Source organism: Lycorma delicatula, chromosome 12 (assembly GCF_047948215.1).
Source record: "Lycorma delicatula isolate Av1 chromosome 12, ASM4794821v1, whole genome shotgun sequence".
Taxonomy (NCBI): Eukaryota; Metazoa; Arthropoda; class Insecta; order Hemiptera; family Fulgoridae; genus Lycorma; species Lycorma delicatula.
This window is the reverse complement of record NC_134466.1, coordinates 26,732,624-26,754,011: the sequence shown is the minus strand read 5'-3', so window position 1 is coordinate 26,754,011 and position 21,388 is coordinate 26,732,624. Positions and strand designations below refer to the sequence as shown.

The window sequence follows — 21,388 nt, the reverse complement described above, 5'->3', positions numbered from 1 at the left end:
TGTAATCCTCTCACCTCAAGCCAGCAACTTATTCGCCGGCGGATTGCATTATTGGCTACCTCCTCTACTTCTGCTTCAGTGTGTCCGGCCACGAGGAGGACCAAATCATCTGCATATGCAACAAGTTCAACGTCCCCTTCAAACTCAACTGTCAAAAGCCCATCAAAAGCGAGGTCCCAAAGGAGTGGGCCGAGAACCGACCCCTGCGGAACCCAAACTTGTTCATGACAGTTTTATACGCACCCCCCCCCACACAGATTAACGTCCAGATCTGCTACCAGCTCCGCCCAGGCTTTCGCCTTGGCCTCCTTAATGGCCGCAAAAGGGATTTTCTTGCTTGTCGGTATGCAACAGGTAACTCGTCTACATCATTAGAAGTTCTCCTCGTTGTTCTCTGAAGTTTCCTTCTAGCAGCAATCGTAGCTGCTCTCCTGGTAGCAATCTCATCAGTCCACCAGTAGAATCTTCTCTTTGCCGGCCCCTCAGGTCGTCCACCTCGACTGTACTCATCACATAGTACCTCCATAAGCCCTTCAGGTGTGATCGTCCGAGCAGGATCCAACTGGTCAGCCACCCTGTCCACAATACGTTTGGCCTGAAGTTCTGAGGGCCACCACCTTTGACTACGGCAGGGGTTTCCGACCGTCCATATGCAGTCGGATATGGATCACGTAGATCCAAGGGGAATTTGGGATTGGAGGTACGGACATGGAGTTATAAGGAAGAGAAGTTCCCTGGCCAAATCAGTAACGCTGTGGGACTTAGAAAAAATTCTGTACTCACCAGCTCAGGAAAATTTCAAAGTTCTTATTTACCATAAAGATGATGACTTATTCTTTCTGCAGCGACTTGTCGATCGACTTGGAATAGTATTCACCAAGTAATAGGTTATGTAGAACCAACTTCAATGTATTTCTTATGGCAAATACAAACCCGAAGAAAAAATCAAAAGCGGTATTAATTTATATCCAAAATTCACGAAAATTCACAGGCACGTTCACAATTCACTAACCAACAATGTAAAACCAACAAACTAAACAAAAAACACCAAAAACAGAACTAAATAGCAAATATCGCAGAGCGGAAAAACAATAGTTCTACACCCTATGAGTACTCCAACTCGACTTGAAAGATTATGTTGAGAAAACCTTTCATGCGTGGGGTATTACTAAATAAAAAGTTTAAAAGCTATTAAAAAGAAAAGAAGAAATATTAAATGTTAAATATTAAATTTACTCGATTGAACAATGTAAAAAAGCTCTCTCTCCATACAATGATAAAAGATTCATATTATAAAACGTTATAAATACACTTCCATACGTTCATAAAGATATCGATGAATACATGGTGAAAAGAAAAGAAAAATTAGTCTACATCTATTCTATTAGCTTAGTTTAGTTTGACGGTGAAAATAAGCAATCAAAAGAGTTAATTGAATTTTATAAAAAAAGCCAATGCCGGAATCCGGACTGCGGCTTTTGACTGGAAGAAAGCCAATACAGACTGTGGAAACATTCGGCAGTCGGAATTTCGACCACCAAAACATTTTATACAAACTAGATTCAAATGGTGCAAACCCCAAACACTACAATTAGATCGTTTTTTTTTTTTCAACTACGACACAATTACGCGATGTCGTAAAAATCTACATTTATTTTAAAATGACAAATACATTACATATCTGAAATTGTATACGACTTAATTTGTAACATCAATACCGCGTTTAAACTCTAATCATGATAATTATGTCCATAAGACATTTTTTCAAACACTTATTAATTATATGTAGATCTGTTGATTGATTGATTTCATTCAAATCTGATTCAGTAAAATCATTAAATCTTTGCGGTAAAAATATTTTTCCGAAACTTTCAATTGATGCAATAATTGAATCACCATTTTTTTTGTCTTTGTAAAATCCACTTTTTAATTCTATATCGCCTGTTGTAGACCATTTCACTAATATTATTTGTATAATTTACACTAATCAATTTATGGATGATATTAGACATTTTTATGATTCTATATATAAAAGTACCAATATTTAAAATCAACATTTTATTTTTAATAAAATAACATAAAACATTCGAATGGATAAAACATTTTATTTTATTGTTTTATTATAGACTTATAAATGAGTTTAATAAATGTGTGTTATGAACAGATTTAACTATTCGTACGGTATCTTTGCTGATTTTAAATTATAATTGATAGAGATACGGGTTTTTTCAATGCAACAAAATTATGTCATGATGGTGAGAAACAATTTAAACATTGTAATGAAACAATCTAAACTGTTATTACAATATATCTCATCGGCCGGAATTCCGGCCGATGAGATAATGTCGTAAGTTACGGGTGGTAATTGCCAAATTATAACAGGAACGTATGTTTGTGACGATTCAATACTAGCAATAGCATCTTGGATATCCCTAAGTTTTTATGTTCGATGTAATGAAATTATAAAAGATTTTTACATCAAAGATTTTAAGTCGTGTCAAAACGATAATATTCAGCTGTATTCGAAGTTGCGTTATATAGAAAATAAGCAAGAAGAATTGCTAATCGAAATAACAGAATTGTAGATGAACATTTAAAGCGTAAGTTGCAAATTAAAGAAATAAATGGTAATGTAAAAATAATTAAAACCATGGCCACACCATAGTTATCCACACTTTATCCACTCGATGAAAGTGATAACTGCGTTAAAATTTGGAATAAAATTAAAAATAATGAAGAGTATAAATATTATGCTATTCGCGTTCAATATACAACATTTAATGATGCATTGAGTAAACTAAAAAAAATATGTCCCAATTTTATAATTGTTTATAAAAAAATAAGGAATTTTATAATCCACAAGTAAAAGGTCTATTGAAACAATTCAACATAAATCATTACTCCATATATTCAGATAAAGAAGCTGTCACAACTGAACGCTTCAATAGAACCCTAAAAACGAAAATGTGAACTAAATTTACAGAACAGGGAAGCTACAAGTGGACTGATATGCTCCAAGCCCTACTTGAGTATAACAATACTGTGCATTCATCTACAAAATTTAAAACAAAAGATGTAAATAAGACGAACGAATCGCAAGTGCTTGCAAATCTAAACAAAAAATACGATAGAAAAAAGAGTGTTTAAAAATTAAATTTAATGGTGGCTATGGCGTTCGCATAAGCAAACATAAAAACGTATTCGAAAAAGTTTATTTACCGAATTGGACGAATGTAATATTTAAAATGCGTACGGTGCAAGCTGAATCTCGACCGGTTACATATGAATTAATTGATAGTAGAAATGAACTCATAAAAGGACTTTTTATCAACACGAATTACAAAACACTAAACACAAAGATGTATATAAAAATTTAGAAAATACTCTAACGAAAAGGCAACAAGGCGTATGTAAAATGGCTAGGATTCAATAAAAGTTGCAATTCATGGATAGATTTGAGTGATGTTATTTAACACCAATTTTTTATTGCTAAAATCATCGTGAAAATAAATTAAAACAAATACATTATTGATAATACATCTTTTCTGTATATCTAGATGATAATAATATGGCGATTTTTGATAGCAGTATAGAATCTGAATTTAAGCCTCAAAAAATATGAATATTAAATACTCATTTTACTCATCTAACAAACCAATAAAAAAACGGGAAATTAAATATTGTTTTGATAACTTTGCGAATTATATTGAAAAATATTTTCTCTGGGATACATTGCATTTTAAAATAATTATTCATGGTGATGATTTTTGCCAGTTTGTTATAATAGATGAATTTTTTATTGAACGTAATAAGCTTTATGCTGATTTTCCAAAACATCCTTATCATTTACTTCCAATTATAAAGCTGATGTAATCATATCAACGTCGGGAATAGGTCAGTAGTTTACTGATTTACATTTTTAATCATTTATAAAATTGATAACAATATGTCCACAAGCACTCATAAATTTTATATTACTTATTCGTTTAATGTAAGGAATAAACGTATAAAAATCTCAAATTATTCAATTTATTGATGATTTTAATGAGGTTTATGCTCATTATTGATGCGATGAATTACGCAAAAAAATAACTCTTAATAGTGATAGTACTTTTCATTGCACAGCATTAGATGAATATTATGATAATAAAAATGATTTTGAAGAGGAATTTGAAAATGATTTGGCAAAATTTCCTTATTATTTACTTTCAATTAGTTCAATTACAATAAACATATTTACAACATTAGATTAATAGTTTATTGATAATATCTTTATTTATTTCTATATAGATTCACAAGTAATATTTCAGTTGATTGTTTTATTTTATTGATTGCTGGCGACAAAATGAATCCGTAAAGATGGGTGTAATTGATTTAAAAATTACAGTTGAAACGGAAGAGAATTTTAAGCCTAATGCAGTCGCGTATTGTTTATTAATTTGCGAAAATATAATTACATATTCTCTATTGACAGACACTATGATAAAGCAACAGTAATAGGTTAAAAGTTGCAGATTATTTAATCTAATAACACTAAATATTAATTTTTTTGTTTTTTAATTTTTAATGATACAAACCTAATGATTGACATTAAATGGAGATCAAATATCAATGCCGTTTTAATATCTATCTAAACCAATATATAAAAAATAATTATTATTTCATTTAAAGAATGATTGACAGCTGATATCATGTTATAAGAGTCGGGTTTCCCCAGGGATTCCCCATGCGTCAGCAGCAGTCTATAATAAATGTTCATGAAATAACAAACTAAAACGAATAAGGTAGGACCTCTTGGTGTGTCACAAGCATATGTTTTACTATGAATTTTTCACTAAATCAACTGTTTCAACATAGAAATTTAACGTGAATACACATTCATCATTGAAAACAGCCGTTCTTTCATGTATTCGAATAAACCCGTGAAAAAAGACGTCCAGGTTCAATCGTCAATTTCTTAGATGGTTCTTTGTGGTTAGACGCATCTCAAACCCGTGTTTTGCTATATATTTTGCAGTAAATCCACTCTCTCAGCGTGTAAATTTAACTAAAAACAGGAGATAATCTTGTAAAACATACGTTGAGGTTCTACCTCAACTTGTACTCCAGGGGTCAAAGGTCAGCATGACGATTGAACTTGGACATATTATACTACTATAATTCTATTACATAATAAGCTACTGTTAAGAGATATTTTTACCTTTCTTATATTAACTCGCTCTTGGACTATGTATGTGAGATTCATGGTACGGAACCATTCAGTCGAATTTTGGAGCACTTCCGCTTATCCATTCGCTCTGAAATTTTGCAAACAGGTTTGCTCCTGATGACAACACATTTTACCAATATTTTCAAGAAGCTGCTAAGATGCTTCTAAATTGCTAAGCGAAAAAATTCTTCTTGAACTTATAACCTCGTTTATATGCATATTTTCAAAGTGAATGTATTATACATGTTTGTGATAAATTTTGCGTTGCATTTCGGAAACGGTTTGACCAGTGCCGAATCTGTTTGGTATTCTCCGTTTTGGGCCCCTTCCAACCTGGACCCAATCGCAAACCCCTCCTCCTAAAATCCAACCTCCAATATTTTGCAATTTTTCTAAAAATTTAAGTTTTGACTCTCATCTGACCCACTCCAAAAAAAACATCCTACAGCTCCCAAACCCAGTTTTTTTGTTTTTAATCGAAAAATAAATTTCGACCCCCACTCTTCCAAATTCGACCCCTACACCGTTTTTCGAGTGAAGGCTCAAAGAAGCGTTTTTTGACATAGAAGACACTGCTGACGCCCTTTTATTATGTAGGAAAAGAGAGACCCGACATTAGCGAGAAAGCAGGTTGAGTCTACTGAGGGAGAGAAACACATGGAACGTCAGTTCCCTCAAGCTACGTTAAGGCCGTAGACAAACCTCAGAGAAGATGGAGTGAGTGCAACTGACAGAACAACCTGTGGAGGTGCAGGGGTCTAGCCTCAAGAATTATCGAAGTTTGTGATACTGTCGTTTCAATTGATTAAATTGAACGAAAGTATTTTATTCTACGGCTGAGGCAAAAATTCAAATTTCATATAACAGTTACATTCAATATTTATATTTGATGATTCATCTAACATAGCCCGTGTACGAGCAGGATGTGCTGTATCCAAAAACAAATTACTGCGTACACATCTATATTATGGCAAGAATCAAATGCAAATAACACCAATTCATCTTGCTCCAGTCAAGTGTATATGAGATTATTCAGTAATATTTTAAGATATAAAAACTTTTAAAGCTGTCTGTGGTATTGGAAACTGGAGGTATTAAAACTTCGAAAGATTGCTCAAACCTGAACGCTAGCAAAGCTGTAAAGTGTAATCTTATGAAGACTAAAAAGTAGAAAATAAAAAATATTAAAACAATTTTTTATAACACTACTCTTAAACTAAAAATTGGCAAAAACAAGACATTTTTAATTTGAAGCTATGACTTTCACGTAGTTTTACATACCATCAAAGCTTGTTGTCAAATCCATACTCTGATACGGTCCTAAAATTATTTTTTAGTTTTTAGTGTTTAATTTAGTAGTGGTGTTTTAAAAACGTTTTTAAATATTTTTTATTTTCTACTTTTTAGTTCATTTAGTACAAGAGTGTTTTTTAAAATTTTTTTTACATAATTTTTATTGTCACATATACTCAAAGTGATGGGTACCGATCGATGGGAAATATTGAATCGTAAAATATTCAATTTCGGCGCATGATACCATCAAAATTCTATGACCACCGTTTTCGAAATTATTCTTTAAATTATTCCTATATTAGTTTTAGTATAGTGTTCGTTATACCATCACAAGACTGTAACTTCTCTTATCAAAGCAGTAGAAAAAAACCGCTACCTACGTTGTTTAATCAAATTAGAAATAAACTTTATTTTACGTTGAACTTAAATAATGAAAGTAATATGTGACAGTATATACAACTTCACAGAAATTTCTATTTTTATACTATTTTACTGAAAAAAAAAAAACACTTACGGGATTTCAATTTTCTTATATATTTCTTTTTCTGTTTCTGAATTTCTGAAACATAAATAAAAATTAATGAGTTAGAATTCTGAACAATACAATGAACTATTATCGGTGCTCTAGTCGCACTACAACTTTGCTGATGAGTTTGAAGCTTAATGACTTGCTTCATACGTACATTTAAAAACTTTTATTTATGATACTCCTATTATATTTGTTGTAATCTGGCCAACTAGTGAACAATAAGCGGTGGGATATAGTAAGTAATCTGGGGGATTCAAATTGGGCGAACGTGCAGGTCACAAATCCATCGAAATTATTCGTTACAATAAAAAAGTCATTTAAATATAAGCTGTACGCATTTGGTGCCGTCTTGTCGGAAATAACCGTGATTGATTTCCACTTCTGATAACTGAATAATGGAGTTAAAACAGCACAATAATGGTCACACTATTAATTGCATTTTCAAAAAAGACTGGACCCACAATGCACATTCCATTCACACCGACCAGACTCCAATTTTCCATTCGGGTTAAGATTGTTCACGTAATTTATGGGGGTTAGTTTTCGATCACAGTCCTGCTTTTTGTAAATTGATATAGCCTCCCTTATGAAACCATTCTTCATCTGTTAAAAACGTAACGTCGAAGACACCTACGGAGTTTTGGTCAATAAATCGTTTAAACCATTGAAAATAATTAGTCTTTGGCATGATCTGTAGTTTTCAGTTATACACATTATTTTGTTGGGGAAATGTTTTAGTTGTTTTCTTACTGCTTTATGGTAGCCAATCTGATATGTCGCTGCTGTGATAACTTGTCGCATTGGCTTTCAAGGACTTTTAGTGATATCATCCGAAATATCAAGCAGCTTCTGTTCGTTTAGTTTAAGTGGTCTTCCAATTCGATCAGCTTCTTCAACAGAGACTATTCCCGGAATTTTTTCGAGAAGATTGGAAACCAGATTGGAAACTTTTTTGAAAACTTTTCTAAATCAGTATCTGGAAACCAGATACTGTTAGATCAGTTTTGATAATACTGAAATATAGTCTAATCTTTTACAGGTGATAAAATAAACTTTGTGTAATTCAGGTTCTCGAGGTGCTGCCACAAAAAGAATCAATCCTTTAACCACTTTTAAATTATTTTATACACCTAAGTGTAACCCCTTTTTTCCGACGCAGTATGGTCCTTAATTTTTATCGATAAAAGGCGTTCCACAATATTTTATTTCTGCAGTCGTTAGTAATAAGATAAAACTTTACAATTTGACGTTAAATTTGACTGAATAATTTAAAAAAAGGGAGGTCTACAGTGCCATTTCTCAATTATCACTTAACAGATTTATTTTTTAATGGGCCATTTGACTGTTTGGAAATGGATGCATCAACTGACAGTCACGGTTACATGTATTTATTTTTTTAAATTATTTATTATATTTATTTCTTATTATCATCGAGATAAATTTACAAAAAAAAAAGAAAAACAGCAATAATTAATATCGTGGAATATGTTTTAATCGCTATTATTTAATTTTTTGCTTTTATTAATAAAGTTTGTATTCAACAGATCGTAAATGGGTTTTTACTATTATTTACAGTCAATGAAAAGAATTGTTCAATATTAATTGCAATGCAACTGTGGGATCACTTTTTTAAATTTGTTCAGTCAAATTAAATTTACCAGCGTCATACGTTGATTAATTATTAATGTTCCCAGAATATGCATTTTCCAAAAATACATTTTTTATAATATAGAAAAGAAATATTATTATGCACTTATCATTTTGTTAAAATAATGCTTACCTTAACTTATCTTTCTTATCCTGCAGCGAAGATTTACTGAAAAATTATAAAATGGTAACCGGTTATGGAGCCGAAATACTTATTGCATCACTAACATATGACTTACTTACTAATTAAAAATAAATGTCTTTGCTCTAATTAATAGAATGTGGTTCAAACTTAAAAAAAAATGATGTGGACACCGCATGGCTTCGTTGTACACCTATTACATTACATATACACATTTTTTTTATAATGAAAAGTACATAAAATTTTATTTCATTAATAACTTCTGATATTTTTTCATATTTTTTTTATTGTCATTATTGAATAAGTATTTATTGTAATTTTTTTTATAATCACCGGTTAATAATTAAATTAAGTTAATTATAAGTTAATAAACTTATATATTTAAATTAAAAAAAAAAAAATTAAAAAACGAAGTGAAGTAGAATTCAAACCGATGAACCTTCCCCTTGTAAGATCATAATATTTCATTAGTTAAAATTTTATTTGGCTATAACTCTGGAGCCAACAAATATATCGTTTAAAACCTCTCAATGAAGGCGCTTATTACTTGCAGTTCAGGAAAAGTCTAAAATCCAACTTTTTTTTGGATTTGGTCTTTTTTGGACACTTTTAGTTCAGTTGTTTGCAATCAAAAGGGGAGGTGCACAACTGCATGTTACAACAATTCTAAATCCAAAATTTCAACATCCTAAGGTTATTCTTTTTTGAGTTATGCGAGATATATACGCACATACATACGTACATGTGTACTTACAGACGTCATGCTGAAACTAGTCAAAATGGAATCAGCGATGGTCAAAATGGATATTTCCGTAGAAATCTGAATACCGAAATTTTTAGCGATTACAATACTTCCTTCACTTCGTAAGAGGAGGTAAAACAATATCACTAATTCTTATGGATAGTCATAAAAAATTTTACATTAAATTAAATTTGGTTTTTTTTTCATAATAAGTACGTTGCAATCTGTTCAACAAGTGAAGTGGAAGGAAACGTTCGCCCAATGACTGCCCAAACGGTATGAGGATATTGCATATAAATTGGGTGTAGTCTTCTACAGAGTCAGACAGACCGCCTGAGACCTCTGGTTAATTAATCCCTATTGCCAAAGAAACCGGTATTCACTTTCTAGTATTCATATCCGTATAAAAGTAATTAAAGTTTACTAGGATTTGAACCTCAGATCTTGACTTTGAAAATTGGCTATAAAAGAACTGATTTGCGACGAAAAGTTAACCAACAAAAATGTTCTTTTTTAAATTTATCGTCTTCAACTCATTATAAACTTAATTTTTTTTTCATATATATATATATATATATATATATATACTTTTTTGTTTCAATTGTACCTAATTTATGCTAATAAAATCTTTATAAAAATGTCATAAGAAAGGCTTGCATCGTTGGTTTATTAATATAATACTTTGGAAGGAGACATAAAGGTAGACCAAAATTATGATGGCTGTCAGAGCAGGAATATTGATAATACTAAAATATAAACTAATATTTTACAGATGATAAAATAAACTTTGTTTAATTCAGTTTCACGAGTTGCTGACACAAATTAAAAGAATCAATTCTTTAAATTATTTTATACACTTAATTAAGTGAAAACTCTTTTACCCGATGCAGTATGGTCCTTAAGCTTCATCTTTAAAAGGCGTTCCACAATATTTTACATCTGTGGTCGATTCTGTTAATCAAGAGCAGGCAAAAGAAAATATTAATCTAACGACGATTTTATTTAAGCGCATTACACAAGCCACCCGTCTTTTTTATTTCATTGTTATGTTGTGTTATCAATTCCGTAGGTTATAAATAAATTAAATTTACTTATTTCCGGTCGATTTACGGCAAACAAAAATGTTGTCAATATCATGAGAGGCTTCGTAGTATTTTAAAGAGTTATCCATGATATGATTCTGCCATTGGAACTCACTAAATTATGAAAAATATAAATCCAGACAATAATTTCCACATGTTTCTTTGGTCGTTTCATTACCTATGACTTTCGTTTTTTATTTGTATGACTCCTGTTTGTAAGATAATACGAACGGAACAGTTAACTTTGAATTGTTGGAAACCCACCCGTTTCGGATGTGGTAATATAGTTCACTAATCATAAACAGGAACGTATGTTTTTTTTTCTATTATGAACTAAAAGAACAATTCTGCCACTCTAAGGACAGTAAATCCAAAATCATTAAATAAAACATCACATGAAAATACCCAGTAGGCCCGATTAAACCCCCGTAAGAGTTATCATATTACCGACTGCGTTGAATCGATTGTAAGAAATCCCTAAATTAAAAGTCCTCTTAATTAGTTTATAGTAACAATAAATAACCATTAAAACTTAAGATGATGCACAGTTTTACTACATTACAATATCTGTCCTTCTAATTCACCAGTTAGCAAATGCATTAAGTCAATACGGAGCATGTGTTGATAACGTATTACATAATCATAAAGCTCGGCAGACAAGGAATTTGGGAGCAGATGTAGAGGGTGGTGAGACTAAAATTTGTAAGATAACTGTGAACCAATCTGTAAACAGTACCGAAAGTACTTATTTTTACAATATTAACTATGCTTTATGTAAAACAAATAGGCGAGTGGATTATCGCTTACTTGCATACAAATCACTTTAAGTTAGTCTGTTTAAGTTTGTCTGAATCCTATTTTTTATTATTTTACGAGATCATTCTCGTGTTTAATTAAATAAAATGTTAAGGCAGAATTTAGGCATATGTTAACTGAGATGGCAATAAAAACAATTAAGACAGATTTAAACTTAAAAAAATTATCCCTTTCGGCACGTCGGAAGGCGGAGATAGATTTCACCGGTGCTAAGTAACGGATAAAAAATATTTCCACCTTAAAGTTAAAAAAAACTTCAAATTTACTCAATACGACAATGATCGCATGTGAAAAAAGTTTCACGTGTTTAGCATTCGACAAGCCCCATCTTACAATTCCAGCAAAATTTTGGTCATCCCTTGCCGTAAGGGTTGGTCATATCAAAAATTGTTTCAGACGAAAGTTTTAGGTAATGTTTAGTGGTGAACGCGTCTTTCTCAAATCAGCTGATTTGGAAGTCGAGAGTTCCAGCGTTCAAGTCCTAGTAAAGCCAGCTATTTTTACACGGATTTGAATACTAGATTGTGGATACCGGTGTTCTTTGGTGGTTGGGTTTCAATTAACCACATACCTGAGGAATGGTCGAACTGAGACTCTACAAGACTACACTTCATTTACACTCATATATATCATCCTCATTCATCCTTTGAAGTATTATCTAAACGGTAGTTACCGGAGGCTAAACACGAAAAAGACAGGTAATGTTTAGTGGATTAACGACCACTTTAAACCGACTCGTTACTGTGCGTATTAAGGGAGGTTTTGTCTTCAAACCCCCATTTTTTCCATCGCGTGGGCTAATGGTTGGTGATATCAAAAAACTTTACTTAAATAAGTTTTAGGCTCTTATCCAAAAAATTTTTAACGAATTCGATATCTTACTTAATGAGAAAGTTATAGCGATATTTTTATTTTCAAAAAACCCCCCAATTTCCACCCCCATTGTCCGATTTTGCCCATTAACGAACTTGACCGTCATTTTGGGCGTTATATTTTATGTATCAATTTCAAAGTGATTGGCTCAAAATTACGGCAATTATTTATCTTGTCCACAAGAAAGTGATATACGAGTATGTATATATAAACTTTTGAATTGACGGTGATTCTGGTGTTTGGTGGATGCGAAACGCGAAGATATGTCGAAATTTTCCGGAAGTCGAATCATCCTACTTATTACTATAAGTAGCCTTCTTATTAAATCTACCTAATATCAAGAAAAACATAATAAGTTTATGAAATATGAATAACAAATTTCAGTTCCCAGACTTTTATTATGTCTAAGTGACATGATGAAATAATTATTCAATAATACATTTTTTTTATTATCTGGAAAGTTACTCATGACTCATTAAAGTATTTTAATGAACAAAATATTATGTCAGTTTTAAAATTTTTCAACGATACTCTACGTGATTTTACAGTAAAGTTGGATCGAGTAAAGAATCATTATTTACTGGATTAATATTACTGGGCCTAAAGAGGTACTAAAAAACAATTGTAGAGACACAAAAGAATTACACTGAAATAGATTAAAATCACATATTATTTATTAAATTATTTCATAGCTGTTGTCATTTTAATCGGAAGATGAAGTTTTGATGATATGTAATATATCATTACAATATATCATTACCGGAAGTCATGCCGGTTCATAAACTAACATTTGCGCATTATTGGCGATAAAAAAACATACCCACTGGCTATTTATTTTACATAATAATTTCATTCTTTATGAGTAGTATTTTGTTTCAATTTGTTCTGTTCATGATTAACTATGTATTACGACCATAAAAAGTGTAAAATTATTTTTTACAATATTTATTTTATTTTTTTTTATAACTGACGTTCAAGTGCGGATGGGAATGTTAAATTTTACTAATAGGATTTGCCTAATTCTTTGACAAAAGACAATTGATAATAATGTTGTCATAAAATATCACTTTTTTCAGAAAATTTATTGTATTTCATTACGATAAAATAAGCTTATTTATCAACTTACCAATTAATATATGCATAAATATTCATACGGTCCATTCTGGAACAAAGAATAATTAAATATTATATAATTTCATTTATATTATATCTTGTTAATTTATTGGAGAAATTTAATATTAGAGAAAGGAAAAAAAACACGTCTGTCAAATCACATAATGAAACTGCTTAAGTAATATTTCGCCTTACAAACAAACAGATTATTGTACTTCTATTGTTATTTAACAAAAACTTATCAACCCGTACTAAATTTCTTTTGACTAATTTATTAACAAAAAAGAACTCTACTAATTAATTATACTAAAAAAAAAAATCCTGTTACACTGACAATATTACTTTGATATGTATTTAGATAACAAACGTTAAAAACCATATAAATTTTCTGCAACGTTGTTTAATAGTTACGTATAATATTAAAAGAAAAATAAACTTTAATTTACTTTCCAAATTAATATTTTGTGCAATGATTTTATTTATTTATTAACTTCACAAGTTACTTCGTTTATTTGTTATTTCTGTTAGTCTTCTTCTTTATCATCACCGCTCCTCGGATCCAAATCCGCAACTAAGCATAAACTTAGATCCTAGGGGTGCCAGCGCCTCAAACCACCTCGGAAGGGCACAAGATCCCGCCTACGTAACCCGGTCTTTTCTTGCTTGACATACCTCTAATGGGTAGCTCCCAAAATGTATTCTAAGCTCCTAAAATGATGTACGATGTTCCTGCTTACAATCTTTACGTGTATGGCCGGCCTTATCATATGTGAAACAATGGGCACTCCTATCGGTACCATTACACAACTGCGACCTATGGCCTGTACTCAACACCTAAAGCAGAGGTCGTCGGAATACGCCGCATAATCCGAAAGGCCACCCACCCGATGTGAACACGCCCATCAGATAGCACTTTTTCCGCAAGGATGGGCGGAAATGTTAATGTAACTATCTGCGTTGAGCGATAAGCCGGCCACATTGATAAAACATTTATAGTGACCGACTTACCCGTTATTTTGCGAAGTTCCCCAAAAAACTCATTCTGCGTGGTAAGAGAATCCACGTCCTTAACTAAGACGTGGACCCTTCTTCCACCCCTTCCAGTCAAGTCCATGGTAACACCCTCCACTTTGCCGGCGATGTCTCTGGTCGTCTGTTCGGTCTCACCACTATCGGCCCGCACCCGGAGGTATACGTCCTCTCCCTGTCCCTTCCGTTGGGAGAGACCTCCTCCGTCGAGTACAAGTATCTCCAACCAGCTTTGTGCTTCTTCGTCCCCTCAGAGGCTGGAGGAGAATCACCTAGCCGATGTTTCCCGGAATGTTTAGTCGCATTCTGCCCATCGCACTGTTCGTCTGCTAACTCGACCGGGAAAGATGGAAAATCATCGCCTTAATTAATCCTTACTAGATTGACCAAACGAATCAACAACCCTCCGCTGCCGTCGAACCGAAGTTTTCCCCTTTGTCTTCTTTTACTCTTGGAAATCAGGCGATCAGCGCGCTGAATTTCCTCTATGATCATTTCTTCAATGCTGTCGCCACTGCTGCTATCAGACATGACTTCTTGCACCGTGACACTTGACTCTCCTCTTCTGCTGGATCTCCGACCCGCAACCGGAGAGAATCCCTCTTCATCACTAGGGACCTTGCCCTCAGGTCGACCTGGGTCAACCATATATTATCCCCAAAATTATAAAAGTACAACAAAAACAAAAATTAGCGTATAGTATAACAAAAACAAAAAAAATCTATAAATAGGTAATTAATCGCAAAATAGAATCAATTAATACTGCTCTCGAAAAATCCACAGACGAAAATTTCTCTGTCTAGTTGTAAACAAACAAGCCTAAGGAAGGGTAAATTTTCTTAAAAATTTCCATACTCTAAACAGTTGTTATAAATACAATTTTAAATTAAATTATTTTTATAAAAAAGAAATCGACTTACTAAATCGACTCTGAAAATCGATTGAGATAATAAAATAACAACAGCTGTTCTATTCTAAAGCTATTCCATTCTCTATCTCTTAACTAAGGTAAATAAGTCCTAGTAACCGCAGGCTAGTCTATTTTAACAGTTTTTTGAACATTGAAATGTTATAAAATAACACAACAAAAACTTTTAGGAAAACAACCAGTAAGAAATCAAAAAAGATCTCAGAATTAGAGATATTCTTAAAAATAAATTTGTGGATTGTAGTAAAACACGAATATCGGGTAAAAATGAAAACAAGAAAAGAAGTTTTTGAAATGTCATGTTAAATGAAAATGATGACAATTAGGATACGTATTTGATGATAACATGGTTATAGAATATAAATACTTACATTACGTATTCAAGAGAACCATATTTACTTGTCTTTGGAGACCTAAAACAGAAATATTCCAAGATAAATATGATAATAATATTCATTTGTATCTCTTTATTTCCTGATGGTTCCGCAGCACCTGAAATATCTTCTTGAATCTTTGAAAATAAGGCTATAAAATAAAGTGAATAAATAATAGCAATCAACACGAACAATACAATTAACTTTCACAATTGATGCTGTCTTCTGTTTAAAAAAAAAAACCAACAATGAATTGCATAAATTTCTCGGCTAAGCTGGTCAAGTTACTCAATTCATTTCTGAATTATAGCAGTTGTAAAGCGATAACCAAAATTTTTAATATTAGTATATTAGCATCAAAATTTTAAAAAATGATTCTGACCTTTTAAAATTTGAGGCTCATGCATAAGGAGGCCTTTTTGATTAAAATTTTCCCTAAAACTGATTTAAAATAAATTATTAAAAATTAGGGAGTTCCCCATCAGAGGATAGGCATTGTGACTATTATTTAACAAAATACGTTTTGAGCATTAAAAATTTTACATTATGTAATAATGTTTTTTGTATTTCGGGGATTCCCATTCTCAAGGTTAAGTGTTCGGATAAAATGAATTTTTAAGAAAATAATTCGTAAGTGGTGATAATAAAGCGGGGAAAAAATTAATTGTTTAAAAAGTACAAAGATACTGCCATAATTCTGAATAAACAAAGTTTTAATTTTCTAGAAAGAGGGTTAAAATTTTGACTGAACTTTTGTTTTTTTTTTTTAAGAAAAACTAGAGTAAGGTGTATAACAAAATTAAGATTTTTACACTTTAAATGCAATGGGTAACTTCCGAGATGGATTTTAGTTTAAAATAAATTTAAAAATGTTATATTTCATTAAAAACACGATCTCCAATCCCGAGAGTGCAACGAAATTACAAAAAATATTTACAATAAAAAATACCTTTCCTTCAATAAAAAAATTTAAATATCAGGCACTGCAATATTTTTATAAATCTATCATGTCTTTATGCCTACGAATGCTTAAATTTAAATTTAAAAATGGAAGACTTAAAAATTCGAAAGAAGAATAATTCAGAAAATTCTAGACCCGGTTTATGAAAACGGAAATTATAGACTGAGACGTAACTAAGAAATTTACAGAAAATTTAATAACAATGAAAAAACAAAGTTTATTTTTCTTTGCAGATTTTTTTAGAAAGACCTACAGTCGTCTTACAAACAAATATTTAATTATTTTTATAAAAGAAAAACCGAAATTATTTGGGTGAAACCGCCTAAAATCGATATAAAAAAACCAAAACATCTCAGAAAATTAAATATCAGACAGAAAAGTTTATAGAGAGAAAATTTAATCAATACTGGGCTTTCATGAAAAAAAGTAAAAAAATAACGATGCTCAAGAAAGTGCGAAAAAAGAAGAGAACGGCAGGAACGAAAGAAATATTGCGTAAAGAGAAAACTGCGAAGAAGGTGAAGAAAAGAATGTTATCTTTCGAAGGCCAAATTCGAAAAGAAAAACAATTTCTCATCAGTACATAAATAAAAAAAAACAATTTTTTCGATTTTTTTTTTTTTTTTTTTTTTTTTTGTAACTGATCTATATACTTTCATCTATATACAGTAGAAGCTGCTATATAGCAGCGTTCATCGCTCTAGATGAGAAAGTAAAAGATATTGAAACACAATATTTTGGTGAATTACTCAACAGCAACATAGAAGAAACAAAACACTTCACACTGAAGCACGCTTAAAAAACCACAATCAAACTCAAATTAACACAAATAACAAATTTTAAATACAAAAACTGGTCATATACTAACAATTTAAATATCAAATTCAATAGGAAATATTTTTGTGAACACATAAGATTAACATCATATAACCAAAACCATGAATTGGGAAGCGGTATTAAATATACAGAGTTAATGATTGACTGCAATGTTTGGATAAAGCTGATTGCAATATTTAAATACTGAAATATGCAGTATAAAAATTAACTAAAATTGACTGAATGAACTGAGATCATTTTTTATCATGACTTTTTGAGTTTGTGATGAAGCTACAGCCAAACGGATTTTTCAATTTTAATAAAATTTTTCAATAAGCCTGTGCTATTAGGTGAAAGATGTTCGTTATAACTTTTCACAGAATTTTCTATTTCAAAATGGTAACTGGGGGTTTTCTCAGATAGCGTGTGATGTAGTGATTTAATCGAGATGAAATATTTTTCACCAAAAGAAAATGGAAAATATTAGTCGAGTTGCAGCCATAAGTTTATATATATCTATAAAATAAATATTTTTATGCTAATCATAAAACTAATCATAATTTTAGGGTCATGTTGAAAAAATAATTCAAATATGTAATATTTCTAATTTGATCGAGAAGGCTTGGGAGCTAGACGCCCTTCAACTGAAAGAGAGCTTGAAACTCCCAGATAATAATTTTACATTTCTTTTGTGGTAGATTGTAATTTGAGAAAGATCAATATTCCATATTTTTGTAATTGGTGGGACAGCCAGTAAAAGAGGCCTTTAGAGATTAAAAAAAAAACTAAAACCTTTGTTCACCATCTTGTTTTTTAATTCTTTTGAAGTTGAGTACACTCTAAAGTAGAATAATCCAAGAATCAGCATTCCGTACACTATAGTTATAATTTTCCCCATCTGCTAAAATATTCAGCAGATAGTTTTAGAAATTAAATTGAATAATATTTCTATTGATTATTGTTAAGTCAAGCAGTTTTTACAGAAAAGTAAACTTAATTTATAAAAATTAACACCATAGGGATTGGAAATAAAGATTACTTAAAACTACTAATTATTAAAGCTATTATTAACTTAAGGTAGGTTACCTGACATTATACAGTACTCTAGAAGAAATATCTACAGAGCTGAAAAATAAGAAAAATAAATATTAAAATGAATCATAATAAATAAAATGTGATTTTTTTTTTAAATTTTTTATTGACAAAATTAATTTATAACTGTATAAGAATTTGAAGTTGGAGAATGTGAAGCACAATGTAGTTGTGAAAGAAATATATTGATAATCAACAATCCAGTCACTTAACTGTGACCGTAATGAAAAAATATTTGAAGTGCTTAAATAAAGTAATTATGCAAATTATTTATTTATTTTCTGTTCACTGGGACTACAAGATGCAATCCCAGGAACAATAACATATTCTGCTAGAAATTGAATTTGACAGTTATTGAACATCAATCTGCAATAACTTTTTTCGTCTTTTATGACCGCATGCCATCACTTTAGTCAATCCATTATCCAAGTTTCTTTGAAGGACTGTTCAGGCCTTCGGTCCTCCCAGATCCTTTTCTGTGAATATCTTTCTTGAGAGTGTGATGCGATTGTTTTTGGGCTTGATTTTTTTGTTTAATGTTTTCTTGTCTATGGTGTCTTCTGGTGTAAGGTTAATTTCCCTTAGATCCTCTCTTATTTGTCTGATCCATCTGCATCCTGTCTTAGTGTTTTTCGAATCGAGATTTTTTTTTTGGCTATTTTTATTTTTAGAGAGCATTTTTTGAGCCAGTGTCTCATTAAAATTTCCAGAGTGCAGTTAATTAGTAGCGGTGAGAGTCCGTTCCTTGGCACCGGCACATATTGGTCTCAAATGGTTCCGAGAGTTCGCCTTTGAATTTCAGTTTTGACTTGGGGTTTGTGTGGGTGGGTTTTATCATGTTTATTAATTTGAGATGTAGTTCGAGATCAATACTGAGATCTGAATTTAAGAGAGCATTAAAAGATTTAAATGGCAGAAAGGCTCCTCGAATAGACGGAATACCTGTAGAATTACTGCGCAGTGCAGGTGAGGAAGCGATTGATAGATTATACAAACTGGTGTGTAATATTTATGATAATGGGGAATTTCCATCATACTTCAAAAAAAGTGTTATAGTTATGATACCAAAGAAAGCAGGGGCAGATAAATGTGAAGAATACAGAAAAATTAGTTTAACTAGTCATGCATCAAAAATCTTAACTAGAATTTTATACAGAAGAATTGAGAGGAGAGTGGAAGAAGTGTTAGGAGAAGACCAATTTGGTTTCAGGAAAAGTATAGGGACAAGAGAAGCAATTTTAGGCCTCAGATTAATAGTAGAAGGAAGATTAAACAAAAACAAACCGACATATTTGGCATTTATAGACCTAGAAAAGGCATTCGATAACGTAGAATGAAATAAATTTTCAGCATTTAAAAAAAATTAGGGTTCAAATTCAGAGATAGAAGTACAATTGCTAACATGTACAGGAACCAAACAGCAACAATAACAATTGAAGAACATAAGAAAGAAGCCCTAATAAGAAAGGGAGTCCGACAAGGATGTTCCCTATCTCCGTTACTTTTTAATCTTTACATGGAACTAGCAGTTAATGATGTTAAAGAACAATTTAGATTCGGAGTAACAGTACAAGGTGAAAAGATAAAGATGGTACGATTTGCTGATGATATAGTAATTCTAGCCGAGAGTAAAAAGGATTTAGAAGAAACAATGAACGGCATAGATGAAGTCCTACGCAAGAACTATCGCGTGAAAATAAACAAGAACAAAACAAAAGTAATGAAATTTAGTAGAAATAACAAAGATGGACCGCTGAATGTGAAAATAGGAGGAGAAAAGATTATGGAGGTAGAAGAATTTTGTTATTTGGGAAGTAAAATTACTAAAGATGGACGAAGCAGGAGCGATATAAAATGCCGAATGGCACAAGCTAAACGAGCCTTCAGTATGAAATATAATTTGTTTACATCAAAAATTAATTTAAATGTCAGGAAAAGATTTTTGAAAGTGTATGTTTGGAGTGTCGCTTTATATGGAAGTGAAACTTGGACGATCGGAGTATATGAGAAGAAAAGATTAGTAGCTTTTGAAATGCGGTGCTATAGGAGAATGTTAAAAATCAGATGGGTGGATAAAGTGACAAATGAGGAGGTATTGCGGCAAATAGATGAAGAAAGAAGCATTTGGAAAAATATAGTTAAAAGAAGAGGCAGACTTATAGGCCACATACTAAGGTATCCTGGAATAGTCGCTTTAATATTGGAAGGACAGGTAGAAGGGAAAAATTGTGTAGGCAGGCCACGTTTGGAGTATGTAAAACAAATTGTTGGGGATGTAGGATGTAGAAGGTATACTGAAATGAAACGACTATCACTAGATAGGGAATCTTGGAGAGCTGCATCAAACGAGTCAAATGACTGAAGACAAAAAAAAAAGAAAAAAAAGTAGTTCGAGATATCTCACAATTTTTAATGCGGATTCTATGAGACTTTCTTGAAGTCGATAATTGTCTTCACCATGTCTCTACTTCTTTTACTGTTGTAATCTATTATTAACTTGATAGTCATGATCTGGTCTGGGTAGCTCCTCGCAGGTCTGAAACCTCTCAGGTATTCTCCTGGTTCTTTCTGGAGTTGTAAACCGATCCTATTAAGGATGATTCTTGAAAGAATTTTGTGTGTTGTGTCTAGGAGTGAAATTCACCTGTAGTTGTTACGGTGTGTTTTGGCCATTTTTTTTTTTTTGTTTAGCGGTTGGAAGAGGGCTGTCATCCACTGTTCTTTTAATTGTTTTTTGATCCA

At 31.7% G+C, this 21,388-nt stretch overlaps 1 protein-coding gene across 3 annotated transcripts in view; it reads right to left on the bottom strand.

Moving 5' to 3' along the window:
- The window catches only part of LOC142333173 (uncharacterized), an 83,426-nt gene that overhangs the window by 14,949 nt on the left and 47,089 nt on the right, over positions 1 to 21,388 (bottom strand). For all 3 annotated transcript variants that reach the window (XM_075380119.1, XM_075380120.1, XM_075380117.1), the window contains 5 exons: positions 18,641 to 18,679; positions 15,775 to 15,816; positions 13,460 to 13,495; positions 8,812 to 8,847; positions 7,017 to 7,061 (listed from right to left, as the gene is read on the bottom strand). In XM_075380119.1, the coding sequence (XP_075236234.1) occupies positions 7,017 to 7,061; positions 8,812 to 8,847; positions 13,460 to 13,495; positions 15,775 to 15,816; positions 18,641 to 18,679 (198 nt within the window). The remainder of the gene's footprint in view (positions 1 to 7,016; positions 7,062 to 8,811; positions 8,848 to 13,459; positions 13,496 to 15,774; positions 15,817 to 18,640; positions 18,680 to 21,388) is intronic.